The sequence below is a fragment of the Octopus sinensis genome, linkage group LG4 (genome assembly GCF_006345805.1).
Source record: "Octopus sinensis linkage group LG4, ASM634580v1, whole genome shotgun sequence".
NCBI lineage: Eukaryota > Metazoa > Mollusca > Cephalopoda > Octopoda > Octopodidae > Octopus > Octopus sinensis.
Genome location: NC_043000.1, coordinates 68165775 through 68180466, shown reverse-complemented (window position 1 = coordinate 68180466; position 14692 = coordinate 68165775). Strand labels below are relative to the sequence as shown.

Here is a 14692-nt window from a genome sequence, read left to right as displayed (position 1 = left end):
TTGGCTGGTATTAGGTGAATTGATCGTGATATTGCTGCCGTTTCTAGTATTGATATCAATGCCAGCATTACCATTATTATTATTATTGTCATTATCATTATTGGCATTGCTGTCGTAATTATTATCATTAGTAGTAGTAGTAGTAGCAGCAGCAGCAGCAGAAGTAGTATTGTTAGTAGTAGTGTTAGTATTAGCAGTGGTAGAGGAGGTGGTATTAATGATGTTATTATTGCGGCTATTAATAGTTGAGTTTGTGGTAGGAGTGTTTATAATAGTGTTGTGGTTCAATTTGAGGACAGTTGATGGCGACCTACTTTTGGGAATGAATCCATTGTTCTGCCAGATGCGGGTTGATTAATTAGCTCTGGGAAAACTCCCCGACCCTTTCAGGTGAATTAGAGTTCAGTTTGTGAGAGACAGTCGGCATTTGGGATTCAGGGCAGGCAGTCAGGATTTGGGATTCAGGGCAAGCAGTTGGCAGTTTGGATTTTAGCAGTGGCTGTTCTGCTGGTGACAAAGAGAGATATATAGAGGATTAGGCAGCTAAGAGAGAGGATTACAATGTGAGGCATTGGCTGATGTAACGGTATGTGTTAATTGTGTTGATATGTGAATTATGTAAAGAGACTATAACGAACTGTTACAGAAGTGAGTAAAGGACTTGTTGATGTGAATTGTATTGATATGTGTTACAGAACTGTTAAAGAAAGAGAGAGACTCTGTTGTAGTCTTTAATGAACATTGGCGTTAGGAAGGGCATCCAGCCGTAGAAACACTGCCAGATCTGACTGGGCCTGACGAAGCCTTCCAGCTTCACAGACCCCAGCTGAACCGTCCAACCCATGCTAGCATGGGAAGCGGACGCTAAATGATGATGATGATGATGATGAACTGTATATGTGTTAATTGTCCTTTGAACTGTAACGTTAATGTGAAGTGTACGTTAATTGAACATTGATTTGTAACGTGAACTTATCTGTCTATGAACATTGTATATGCCTTTAATGTGATTTGAAACAGAACTGTTGTCTCCGAACTGTATATTGCATCAATCTGAACTGTTATTGTAACGAATGCTGTTGTTATATTGTATCTGCATGTTTAAATGCTTTGATCTGTTGTATACCTGTATTGATTTGTTGTTTTCTTTAAATGCTGTTGTATCTTGATGTATTTTATGTAACAATTATAAAGTGTTATAACTAGTAGGTTAAATGTAAGCCAATTGCCTTCCGCTGTGTTTCTTTGTGCCTCTGTGTCTCTTCCTACTGCTGTTGTTGTTGTTGTTGTCTCTCTCCTCTCTGAGTTCCATGGCGAACTTGCGCCGATCGATTGGGCCTGGTCAATCGTCGTCGCTCGACTTGTTGGGATCCCGGGTTCGAGTTTCGGGCGACGGCAGGTGGAATTCCGTGGCAACTTTCGGGGGTCCCGTAGCAGTAGTAAGGTTTTCAGTTATGGTAGTATTGCCATTGGTGCTAGTATTAATATTATTGCTGTTCCTATTAGTAGTTGAAGTATAGGAATTATTAGTTGTATTGGTTAATATAATTAGTATTGTTAGTATCAGTGTGCCTATTAGTGTTTGCATGGGTTTCAGGTGTGTGCTCATTACCCTCAGAAGTGAGGATTATATTATGTATGTTTAAGTTGTTTAAAGTGGTCGGGCCAGGGGTGTTAGATATGTTATTGCAATTGGTGCTAGTGCTTTCATTGTGTAGGTCTATTGTAAGTCTATGATAGGGTTGTTAAAAAGTAGGAGTTAAGTTTACGTTTATTAGATGAGGTGATAATAGATTCTATATTTGGTGTAGATGAATAGGATAATTTCAAAGTGGATCTGTTAAAGATAGAATGGTACTTATGGTTACATGGGAAATTGGATTCTACTATTCTAAGGAAAGCTCTAGCAAGGCCCTTAATGTTTAAAATGAATGGAGGTATATACCAGAGAATAGATATCCTGCCACTTTTATTAGTCAAGTTAGGGGAGGTGTAATTACTAGTTAATATTAGAGGAGAGTTGGAAGGTCTAATGTTAGTATTAGTGTTCTTAGATCGAGAGTTGTATGTGCGAGTGCTTAGAGGGTGAGATTGACTGACCATAGTAGGAGGGATTGGATTTCTAATATTTGTGTGCATTTGTCCAGAGCTAAGTTTCATGGGGGGGGGGGGGTCCTTAAGTCTGGTGTTGGGTATAAATCTAATTTTCTGGGAGAAACCACTAACAGCTAGAGATTGATTATAGTAGTTGGCATAGGTACTGAAGATTTCTTCACTGGCGGATAGATCAGATATTCTGATGGATGTACCTTTGATTATGCTCTCAAAAGTAGATTTATGGTGACTAGACTCTGTGTTTATGTATTTAAGGTATTGATTGGGTTTATGATATGGGAAGTATAGTGAAGAGTTTAAATCTAAAGTAACATCTATAAAATTTGCTGAAGAAATGTTCTAAAATGTAAATTTTGTTTAATATTTTTCTAACAATTTGTCCTTGTTTGTGTAGAGGTGAAATAGAACTCTATCCAACCACTAATTATTCAGCTATGAGGTAGAAGTAATACTTTTGTCAATGAAGTATCTTAATACAAGTAGAATTGTGTGTTTTGCCTGGAGTGAATAACACATAAGTTTAAAAAAGGTGAAAATGAAAGTGATGTATAGACATTATCAAGGTGGTACCCCAGCATGGTTGCAGTCTAATGACTGAAACAAGTAAAATTATAGAAAAAGATAAAAACAATTATTCAAATAAAATGTAAGGGGATAGATCTCAGCATATACGAGAGGGTGCTGAAAAGTTCCTGGCTTTAAAGGTATTGTGAAAGGCCAGTTTGGAGGCTCAAACTTCCAAGATCTTTTATTGGGTTTAGAAAAACTGAAAGATCGCTGCAATAAGTGTGTGAATCTGAGAGGGAAATATGTTCAATAAAATCATAATTAACTGATCCTCCTGTCTTTTCTTTTACCCAAAACCAAGAACTTTTCAGCACCCCCTCATATATCTAGCTTCTGAACTGTTCATTCATCAAATATTAGCAAATTTGAAGTATTATATATCACCAAATTCTCTAATAGTTCAGAATTTTACAAAAATAGAAATGAAAAATATCCTGAAATCTTTAGAGAGTCTTTACGATACCATCAAATGCTTCATTTTCAAGTCAGCCAATCAAGCTATTAACTATGGCTGGAAATTACAAATATGAAGAGTGATGTGAAGTGAAAATGGATAGCTGAGAATTAAACCAGTATCACAGACTCAGCTTAAAAGAAGCTTACTACCATCCTCACAGAATTTCAAAACATATCCACATTTTTAAAATAAATAAATGAATAGAAAATTAAAATTTTGATTACAAGAGCATAATTAAAATCACTGGTTGCTCTGTCAATATTCATTTTGCACAATCTCTCAGCCTCCTCAAGTCTCACAAGTCTTTCATCCAATTCTTGACGCTTCAAATCATGAAGATGGTTTGCTTCTTTCAGATTTTCCTGAGCCCTCCTCTTATCCTGAATTTGCTGGATTAACCACTCTCGCATCTGTTCTTTTTGAAACTGATTACGAGATGGATTGCTCAGATCTTCACCATCAAACTTCTGTAAACCAGATGATGTACATTTAGGATCATCATCAAACATTCGATTTGATAAGGTCTTCTTTAGTCTATCTGGGTCATTCAAGTCAAATTCTCGACGATGACCAGCTTGCTGATGCAACATACGATATTCACTGAGCTTCTTGTTCAGTTCCCGTATATCCTCATTCTGTCTCATTTCCAACAACTGGCCAATTTTAGAATTCCTTACAGCATCTGAGTCTAAAGAGAAAACATTGATAAAAAAAATAATCTTAGATCAATAAAAGAAAACAACATTATATTATCAACTTGGGAACAATATATAAATAATTAAGATTCTTAGTTGATACAACATTTTTAAAAAATCATTTAAACTAGGAAATATTTGGAGACATTTTGTCAACTGTGAAATAAAAGCATCTAATTAACAACAAAATCACATTTTCATTAACAAATAAATATTTTTAAAAAAATAAGAATAATAATCTGGACTTTATATGACAGTTGAGTAGAGTCAATACAAAATTTAAGTTCAAGAAGAACAGAGTTACAAACTAAATGCATCATCTCTTCGCCTATCATCTTCTTCTTGAGCCTTCTTCTCTAGAACCTGTTGATCAATGGCATCCACATCTAACTGTAACAATATAAGAGAAACAATATAAAGTGTAAGGCTTAAAAAAATGAAATAAAAATACACAAGAACAATTAAACTTTAAGAATGAATTTGTAGATAGTTAGTTAGTTAGTTAGTTAGTTAGTTAATTTGGCTCAAAAGCAAATAGCAAGGCCATGTAGGGGGACATGGAGTTAAGTACAGGGTGGTGTTCATGTAAAGAGTTCAGGCCACTTGAGGTCCAGGGAGGCTTTGAACAAAGCGGTCGTCGGCATCTTCACCATCTCGTCTGGCAGCTTGTTCCACGGATCCGCAACCCGGACGGAGAAAGCTCCTCTCCTTCGATTGAGATGAAATCGTCGCAGATAGAGCTTTTTGGAATGACCCCGCAGCCGACGCTCCGGAGCAGGAGTGAAGAACAGCTCTTTCGAGAGGTTACACTTCCCGCTTATGATGTTGTGGGCGAGAATGAGATCACCACGGCGGCGGCGTTTTTCAAGAGAATAAAGGTCGAGTGTCCTCAGCCTTTCTTCGTAGGACAAATTTTTGAGACCATGAACCATGCAGGTAGCCAGCCTCTGGACTCTTTCGAGGTGCTGTATGTCTTTGAGGAGATAAGGAGAAGAGGCTTGAATCCCATACTCCAATATGGGTCTCACCAGCGTGACATAGAGTGGCAGGAATATGGCTGCTGTGAGCATTCCGAATGACCGTCGAATCAAAAACAGAATTCCGCGCGCTTTGTTGGCAGCATGGACGCACTGGGCCGAAGGCAAAAAGGAGGAATCCACCAAGATACCCAGGTCCTTTACCTGATCGGTCCTCTCCAGCAGCAGACGACCCGGCTCGAAATCAAGTTGAGTTGCAGGAGTAGAGCCGACAGGCAGATGACAGCACTTTGACACGTTCAGACACAGGTCCCAATCATTAGACCACTTCCAAATTTGGTGGAGGCAAATTAGATGAAAGGTATGGCTTATTAAACATTATTGACCCTGCTCCATGTTTTATAACAAATGAAAATAAATGAAAGACAATTCTCCTTGAATATAATTAAAGACATTTTGTTTTATTAATTCATTGATTTTCTGTCAAATACACAAGGACAGATCTCACCATTGTTCACACATTGCATCTCAATTTTTAGTAATTGTGATCAAAGTTTGTGTTAACTTCATCAAATTAAGAAAAAAGTTTGCAAAAGCAGTTTTCGAAATTAAATCTCTATTCATTGTCAAAATACTTTTAAAAACAATAATTCTTGTTATAATTAGATTATGTTAACTCAGCACCTCTTTAGAGAATATTGTTTAGATGCCAGTAAATTTAATATGGATTTAAATATTAATTTTGATACATAAAATATCCATAACAATGTGCTTTTGATTTTCTACAGAAGACTTTATTTTTCTATTGCAGGTTAATGGCAACATTACACTACAGTACTTGCACATTGATTTATACAGAAAAAAAAAACTTATATAATTTCTAGACAAAGTTACCAACTCTACAAATATTTCCATATTTTAGTAGAATACAAAATATTTCTTTCTTAGTGCTGTATTTCTGCTACTCACTGCTGGCAATGTGTTACTACCAAATACTATCTTGCTTATAGGAAAAAAAACTAAAATTATTACTGTACAAATTCTATTCATTCACTTGTTCCTTTCTTTCATTTTCAGATTATACAATCTGAACACCCAGTTAAAGCACAAGAAATATATAAAGATGAGCAAGTTTATAAATGATTGTTATCATAATTTTTTTCCTACTATAGACACAGGCCTGCAATTTTGAGGGTCAGGACTAATAGATTACATCAACCCCAGTGATCAAATGGTACTTATTTTATCAAAATCAGAAGGATGAGAAATGGTATTAGAACTCAGAATGTAAGCCAGAATAAATTCCACTATGCATTTTGTCTGGCATGCAAATGATTCTACCAGCTCACCACCTTTTAATGAACTTTATCATATTTTAAAGACTACCGAGTCTAAATTACCACCTTCAATTATCTTTATCAGAATTCAACCAAAACAATGAATGAGTAATATATTTCAGTGTAAAAGAGTTAAATTTATTTGAAATAAACTCTATTTTCCAAGATCTATGTGAGGTGATACAATTCTATATTTAAGAGACGAGGAATTATTTACATTTGACGGATATTTGTCCTCATCTTGTTTGTTGTTAACACAACATTTCAGCTGATACACCCTCCAGGTGTCTTGGGGAAATTTCAAACCTGGTTTCTCATTCCTAAGGTATTTTTCGATGTTATTATTATTACTATTATTCAGATGACTGCTTGGAATCAAACTTGGAATCTTGGGATTAGTAGCCCATGCTCTTAACCACCATGCCATATGCCCATGGACAATTATGGAGTGAATTTTAGAGTTTATAAATCTAATATTTTCCTATCATTCCTTAATACCGGTTCCCATATTCTACTCACATCTGCACTTGGTCTGCTTAGGAGGTTTTGTATCCTAGCATATATGCTGCTTCTTTTAGTTTTTGTATTTTACAGTGGTGTTCTCTGTCTATTATTTTAACTTCATCCTACAGGGGGAGGTGGTCTCCATTTTTCCATACATGTACAGCTATACCCAATTTATCAATATCTCCTCGTGTCACAGCTTTTGTATCTTTTCAGAGAGGCCTTTCACAGAGGGTAGACAGACTGTGGACAGTTTATTGGTTTCATCCTCTCCTTTCTTCATAATTGGAGTGGATAGTATACTTTTGGGGTAGCTGTTGCTTAACAGGTCGTTGTTGAGCTTGATCATTTCTTCGTGGTGTGTATCACGATCGCTACTTATATTCTTTACACAATGTTTTAGGCACTGAACAATCCCTCTCTTTACACTGTATGGATGGTGGGAATTGAAGTTGAGGTATCGTCCATGTGAAGGTTGGCTTGCAGGATATATATGTCCTGAATCCATACTTGGTGTGTGTTATTAATACATCCAGGAATGCTAGCTGATTGTCTTTTTCCTTTTCCATTGTGAACCGTATGGATGGCTTTATTGAGTTCACATGATCTAACAGCACTTGGATATCTTCCTGGTGGGGCCAGAGTATAAAGGTGCCATCAATGTATCACAGCCATAGGATTGGTTTTAGTGGAGAATTTGAGCTTTAGGATCAACACCACTTATATATCCTCTTATATTTTTGTGCAAAAGAATAATAAAATGGACAACTTTTTTTCTTTGAATAATCAAGATTCTCTTTATGACCAAAAGATGTTTAGAGTATTCTTTTGAATTAAGTTTTCATATTTATAAAATACTTCGGTATTTTCAATGGAATTCAACTTTTTCTGTTTCAGTGGAGCATATATTCTCCACAGAATCTTCAGAAGATTCTTACCTTAAAACTCTATGTGCAATAATAAAATCATCTGTTAATTCTTCATGGGTGTTCAACAACTCAACCAGTCATCAACACTACCAACCTATGACATTGGTGCCCTTTGACACAAGCTGTGTTAATGTAATTCCAGAATGGAGTTGATCTTGAACTTCTCCAAGTTTGAGATAACGGCCAGTATTTTATTTTTTCATATCCTTTCATTTGTATGATTTCAATTAATTTATGTTCCAAAAAAAAAAATGGCTACTTCACCTGTTCCATCTGTTTCTTCTGAAAATAGTGATAGTTTGATTATTCAGGCTGCCTTGTCCCTCACTTCACCTCCATATAGTGGAGATCCTGCCATTTAGTTTTCTCAGCTCAAAACCAATTTTGCAGTGCACAAAATGTTTTCAGATATGCACCTATTTCATCTTTTAGTCAGTGTTTTGACTCCTGCCTTGAGCAGTGAAGTCAAAAATTTGACTACCAACCATTCCGACTCCACAATGGAATCAGAAATTTTGAGATGTACTTCTACGCCCAAATGGAAGTGGTTTCACCAACTCCTTCACAAAGAAGTTTTAGGAGATAAGAAGCCTTCTTAACTGATGATAAGAATATGAGAAGTAGTGGAGGATAATTCATTCAAAGCGTCAATATTGTAACCACTCTTTTTCTAGTGCCTCCCTTCAAATGTGCAAGCCATTGGCTTGCTACCCAATTGGCTGACTTGACAGATGATATGAATAATTCCTTTCCAAATACTGGTAATGTAGGAGCTAATTCTCCCACTTTCATTCTATTTCCTCTGAGTTGGCATTATTTCTTAAAACAACTGAAGATACAATTCAGGCTTTAACAGTTTCAATTCTCTAAATATTCTACATGTTCAAATTCTTGTGGCTTGAGGAATTAAAGAAGGCCTATGTTGTTTTATTGGTATCATAACCATTTTGATGTTAATGCATGCAATTATATTCAACTGTGTACTTTTAAGTCATCTACTCAACTGTGGGAAAACAGTGTTGCCAGGAATTAGGCACAACTACATCCCAGGGCAGACTCCACTTCATATAGTTCCAATAAAGTCTGAGAGAGAATGGCGTCCATGTTGAGACTACAGATGTTTGAATGGTTCAACTGTTCCAGATATGTACCCAACTGCATATATTCGTGATTTCTCAACTTCTTTACATGGTTGTACTGCTTTTGCAAAAATCAATTTGGTACACACCTATAATCAGATTTGTATAGAATCTGCTGAAGTTTCTAAAACAACCATAACTACTCTTTTCAAACATATTAATTTTCTTAAAATGCCTTTTGGTTTTTGGAATGCGGCTAATACATTCCAAAGATTTATCAACAGAGCCACTCATGGTTTAATCTTTGTTTTTTGCCTATATCAACAACTTGTTGATTGTTAGCACTATGGAAGAGCAGTATGAACAGTACTTAGAACAACTTTTAACTAGCTTGTCACACTTTGGTGTAGTAATTAATCCCAGTAAATTTTTTGGTGTTTCTTCTTTTACATTTTTGGGACATATTATTAATAAAAACGTAATTTATCCATTAACCCTTTCGTTACCAACCCGGCTGAAACCGGCTCTGGCTCTTTAGTACAAATGTCTTGTTTTCATAAGTTTTGAATTAAAATCTTCCACCAATCCTTAGTCACAATTTATGTTCCTAATACTAGCTGAATGATAACTAAGTTATTTTACTAAATTCTTTGTTATATTTAAAGTAATTGAAAGAAACACAGAGCATCTCAAAATAAATAGAGTAACAAAAGGGTTAAAGGAAAAAGTTGATGCCATTACAAATATCCCTGTTCCTGCATCACTAAGGAAGTTGCAAGAATTAATAGACCATTTATTCAAGACCGTTTGGAAGCCATATTTCCACCAACAGAGTTGTTACATAATTGTAAAAAAAAAAAGTTATTTCTCTAAATGTGACAGAATTGCATTCTTTAAATAATATCAAAGAAAAGTTAACTAAAGTTATACTATTAACCCATCCAGTACCAGATATTCCTCTGTCAATGATAGTAGATGCATCTGACATTGGAATCAATGGGATACTGCAAGAATTTGTTTAAGATGCTAGGCAAACTCTTTCCTTTATTTTTCCAAGCACTTCAAACCAGCAGAAATGAGGTACTGCACTTTTGGAAAAGAATTATTAGCTGCTTACTTATCTGTGAAGCATTTTCAATATTTCTTACAAGGAAGAAATCTTACCATATAGACAAATCATAAACTGTTGATGTATGTATTCTAAGACTGATAAATATTCTCCAAAAGACATCAAACATCTTGATTACATTTCACAGTTTATTGAGGATATTCATTATATCAACAGTGCTGATAATTCTGAAGCATTCCACCAATACTATTGACTTGGAAAAGACTGGATCAAAAGAACAATGAAGAGTTGTTACAACTCCGGACATTAGTCATCATCTCTAGATTTTTGTCTATTACCACAGCTGTCTAGTGATTCACTTATATGGTATGATGTTTCTACGGGATTTTCTAGACTGTACATCCCAGAGGATCATTGATAAACTCGCCACTCTCCATAGTTTATCTCATCTGAGCGTTTCGGCAACGACAAAATTAATTTCAAAGCATTTTGTTTGGCCTACCATGCGAAAGTACATCTGTAAATGGGCATGCCATTGTATATCCTGCCAAAGAACCAAGATTTAGTGGCACATCAAAACACCGTTAGGCACCTTTACTATACCTGATGTTCATTTCAAGTATATTCATGCAAATATTGAGGCTCCTCTTGCACCAGTTCAGGATAAAATATATTTCTGACCTGTATAGACTGTTTTTCCAGATGGCCTGAAGCCATACCAATTAAGGACACTTCATCTCTTACAAGTTAAAAAGGCCCTAATGGCTAAATGGATTTCATGTTTTGGGACACTTTTAACAATAATAACTATCAGAGGTCATCAATTTGGATCCAGTCTATTTGCCTACCTATTGAACCTGCTGGGAATACATCAAATTCATACAAAAGTTCATCACTCCATTTCTAACGGAATGATAGAATGATTTTATCAACAGCTTAAAGCAGCTTTACAAGCACATTCTGGTTTAGATAGTTGGTTAGAAGCCCTGCCAATTGTGTTACTAGGTTTACATAACATTGTTAAGGAAGACCTAGGTTACTCCTCAGCAGAATTATAGTATGCTTCGCCACTTACATTGCCTGATCAAATGATATTGGCTACAACAACTCAACATGATCCTACCAATTATATTCATCAGCTCAAAATTACATGGTGGAATTACCTCCATTGATAATAAGATAATTAAAAGTTTTGTTCTACCCAATATCAATACCTGGTCTCAAATATTTGTACACACATGCAGTTAAGCATCCCCTGTAGACAGTTTAATCCAGCCCATACCATGTGTTAAAAGCTAAACCAAAGTATAAGGTTTTGGAAATTCAGGGGAGACAGGAGACTAACAGTGTTGATTCACATAAGCAGGATTTCATCAAGTCTGTTCCCCTACCACAATATTCCTCTTCCTCTTCTGCTACACTCAAACAATCTACATATAAACATGATGCATTATTTAACAACAGTGCATTTCATATTGTGATAACCAAAAGTGGAAGAAAAGTACATTGGCCAGCTAGATACACTCACGTATATCTGTATTATTGCAAAAACATACACACACTCACACAAATGTTTTCTTTTCATAGTATCCATGGAAAAAGAAAAAGAACTGCTGATTTTTGCATTTTCTATGAACTGTTTTCATTGTTGCATGGACATTTTTTCAAAAAAATTTCAGTATTTAATGGATATTTTTCCCTTTTTCTTTTCATACTTGTGTTGGTCTTTCTTTTTTTATGTAAATTCTTTTTTGACTGTTTCATTCTAACATATCATGCAAAGAACTGGGAAGGGACTACTTGCAGCAGTGATTTGAAACCAAGTTGTTAAGTAGCCAGTCAGACATCACAATCAAACTATAGTAGTTTCACATGATTGGTCTGTTATGCATCCATTCAGCATCAAGTCACCAGATGATTCAGTCTTCTAGAATTTTCTTGTGCTCTTAAAAATATGGTTTTTGGTGGTAATAGCAGAATACTGAGGTAGCCATACCTTGTGTCTCCATTCTCACCACATCTACATGGTTAAGACAGAAGGCTGATAGTAGACAAGAATTTTTGTCACCACAAATATAGTGCAATTATTTTCCAGTTGTGATGGGCCAGTTACAGATTGCTGTATCAGTAAGTTTGTCATAAACTCCAAGCAGTATGTCTTTCTCTTTGGAAAGGACAAAAGAAGAAAAGCAATAGCACATTGTCTTTGTGATAATATTGCAACTAGGGAAATTGTCTGATGCATCAGTCTCAACTGCTAGCAGGATAGCATCAAAGCAAGCATTTTTGAAGTTGATTTTAATATTTTTGAAAGCATTTTCTCCATTCTTGAGGAACAGCACAAGAGTTTCATTTAATTAAAAGTCTTAATTCATCATATTTCTTCTCTATTTATCATCATCATCATCATCATCATTGTTTAACATCCGTTTTCCATGCTGGCATGGGCTGGATGGTTTGACTGGGGACTGGAAAGCCAGGAGGCTGCATCAGGCTCCAATCTGATCTGGCAATGTTTCTACAGCTGGATGCCCTTCTTAATACGAACCACTCCGAGAGTGTAGTGGGTGCTTTTTATGTGCCACCAGTACAGGAACCAATCAGGTGGAACTGGCAATTGCTATGTTCAGATGGTGCTTTTTACATGCTACCAGCAGAGGAATTGGTTGGGGTAGGGTTAGGGGTGTGGCTGGCATCAACCACGTTCGGATGGTGTTTTTAGGGAACCGGTCAGGTGGCACTGGGAATGACCCACGCATGCACAGTGCTTATTGTGTGCCACCAGCACAGGAGCCAGTCAGACGGCACTGGCATCGGCCACAACTACAATTTCCATTTGATTTTGATTTTACTTGACTCAAGTCTCCTCAAGCATGGCATATCAACCAGCAAGTCAAAGGTACTTTTTAAATAGGCTGGTTATGTGACACTGGGGTAGGATACAGCTGTGATCTCATTTTACTTACTGGGTCTTCTCAATCACAGCATATTTCCAGAGGTCTTGGTTTTTTGTCATTGCCTCTGTGAGGCCCAATGTTCGAAGGTCATGCTTCACCACCTCATCTCATGTCTTCCTGGGTCTCCCTCTTCCACGGGTTCCTTCTACTAACACTTCACACAGCTCTGCTCATCCATATGCAGCACATGACCATACCAGCTCAGTTGTTTCTCTTGCACACCACATCTGATGCTTATTATGTCCAACATTTCTCTCAGGGTGCTTACACTTTGTTGTGTGTGCACACTGACATTACACATCCAGCAGATCATACTAGCTTCATTTCTTTCAATCCTATGCATGTCTTCAGCAGTTACAGCTTGTGTTTCACTGCCCTGAAGCATGGCAGTTCACACACATGCATCATGCAATCTACCTTTCACTGTGAGTGAGAAGCCCTTTGTCACCAGTAGAGGTAAAAGCTTTCTGAACTTTGCCCAGTAATTCTTATTCTAGTGGCAATGCTCTCCGAGCATCCACCCCCCACTACAGACTTGGTCACCTAGGTAGCGGAAGCTATCAACTACTTCTAGTTTCTCCCCCTGACATGTGATCGAATCAGTTTTCTGAGCCTCTGCGGTGTTTATTGCCCCTGTTCATCTACCACACACAAAAGCTCTCTTCCTGGTTAACCTTCCTTTGATGTTGCTGCACCTCTCATGCATCCATAGCTTACACTGGATACATCTTATGGAGTTTCTACCAACACCTTTTCTACAGATCAAGCAGGACCATCTACTTGAAGGGGTTTGTGATGTGTTCACCTTCCTACTTACTATGACTTTGGTTTTTCTAGATTGACTCTAAGGCCCTTCAATTCTAAACCTTGCTTCCGCACCTGAAATTTCTTCTCTAGTTCTGGTAGTGATTCCGCTATGAGAGTAAGGTCATCAGTATAGAGGAGCTCCCAGGGGCTGAACCCCCACTTCTATCCGGAATTCTTCATTATACTCATTGCCAACCTTTGCCTTACTAACAGCATCCCTGTACAGCTCTTATTAACCACTTTTCAATCCCCAGTTTCCGCATCGCCCACCAGATTAGGGATCAGGGTCACCCTGTCAAAGGCTTTCTCTAAGTCAACAAAAGCCAAGTATAAGGGTTTATATTTGGCTAGGTATTTCTCCTGCAGTTGCTGTACCAGGAATATAGCATCAGTGGTGCTTCTACCTGACACAAAACCGAACTGCATCTCATTTAAGCAGACTCTCTCCCTAATTAGTTGGGCTATGACCCTCTTCATGACCTGTAAAAAAAAACAAAAAATCTAGTACTTCTTAGAAGGAGCAACAATAAGGCATTTAAGAGGATCAAATCTTATTTTGTCTTGAAAGCAATAACCAAAAAAATGATATTTGTGTTACCAAAAAAAACACTTTTTAAAAAAAATACAAAGCTATACTGAGATCTTCAACGCATGATAGAAATGCCATTTAAATTCTGTCATGATCTTCTATAGAGTCATTACTGCATGCAATGCTGTCATCTAAATATATCAGGTAGAGTCAGTATTATTTATAGACATAATTTGGTCCAATGTAATACTAATTTACTGAATTAAGGCATCAGCAATTAAATAATTTTGTTCATCAGTTGTTAGAACATGCCACAGTATATGTAAGGCAGTCTTGTATACTGAGATTGAGAATTTGTAGTGGACTAAGTCTGAGAAAAGACCTGTGAATAGATTACATCATGGCATGATAACTGATGCATTGAGAACAATGATAAAAACTTTGCATAGTTTGAGGGAATAGTTAAAATTTTTGTGTGAATCAAAGATCACTTCAAATTTAACTAACTGCTCCGTAAGAAATGGTGGATCTTGTTAAATTTCTTCCAACCACTTTTATTCACTTGATTGTTTTCAAGTTTTCTACACTGGCTTACTTTTACATGCTGATAACCTGGCAGGAATCATTTCTTTCACCCAGCAATATAAAAACAAAATGAAACTAAGAGCAA

The 14692-nt window shown here is 36.6% G+C and overlaps 1 protein-coding gene across 1 annotated transcript in view; it reads right to left on the bottom strand.

The window, feature by feature from the left end:
- The window catches only part of LOC115210888 (RIB43A-like with coiled-coils protein 2), a 34477-nt gene that overhangs the window by 18039 nt on the left and 1746 nt on the right, over positions 1-14692 (bottom strand). Inside the window, exons 2-3 of the mRNA XM_029779659.2 lie at positions 4143-4224; positions 3364-3827 (exon numbers count right to left, since the gene is read on the bottom strand). Coding sequence (XP_029635519.1) covers positions 3364-3827; positions 4143-4224 — 546 coding nt within the window. The remainder of the gene's footprint in view (positions 1-3363; positions 3828-4142; positions 4225-14692) is intronic.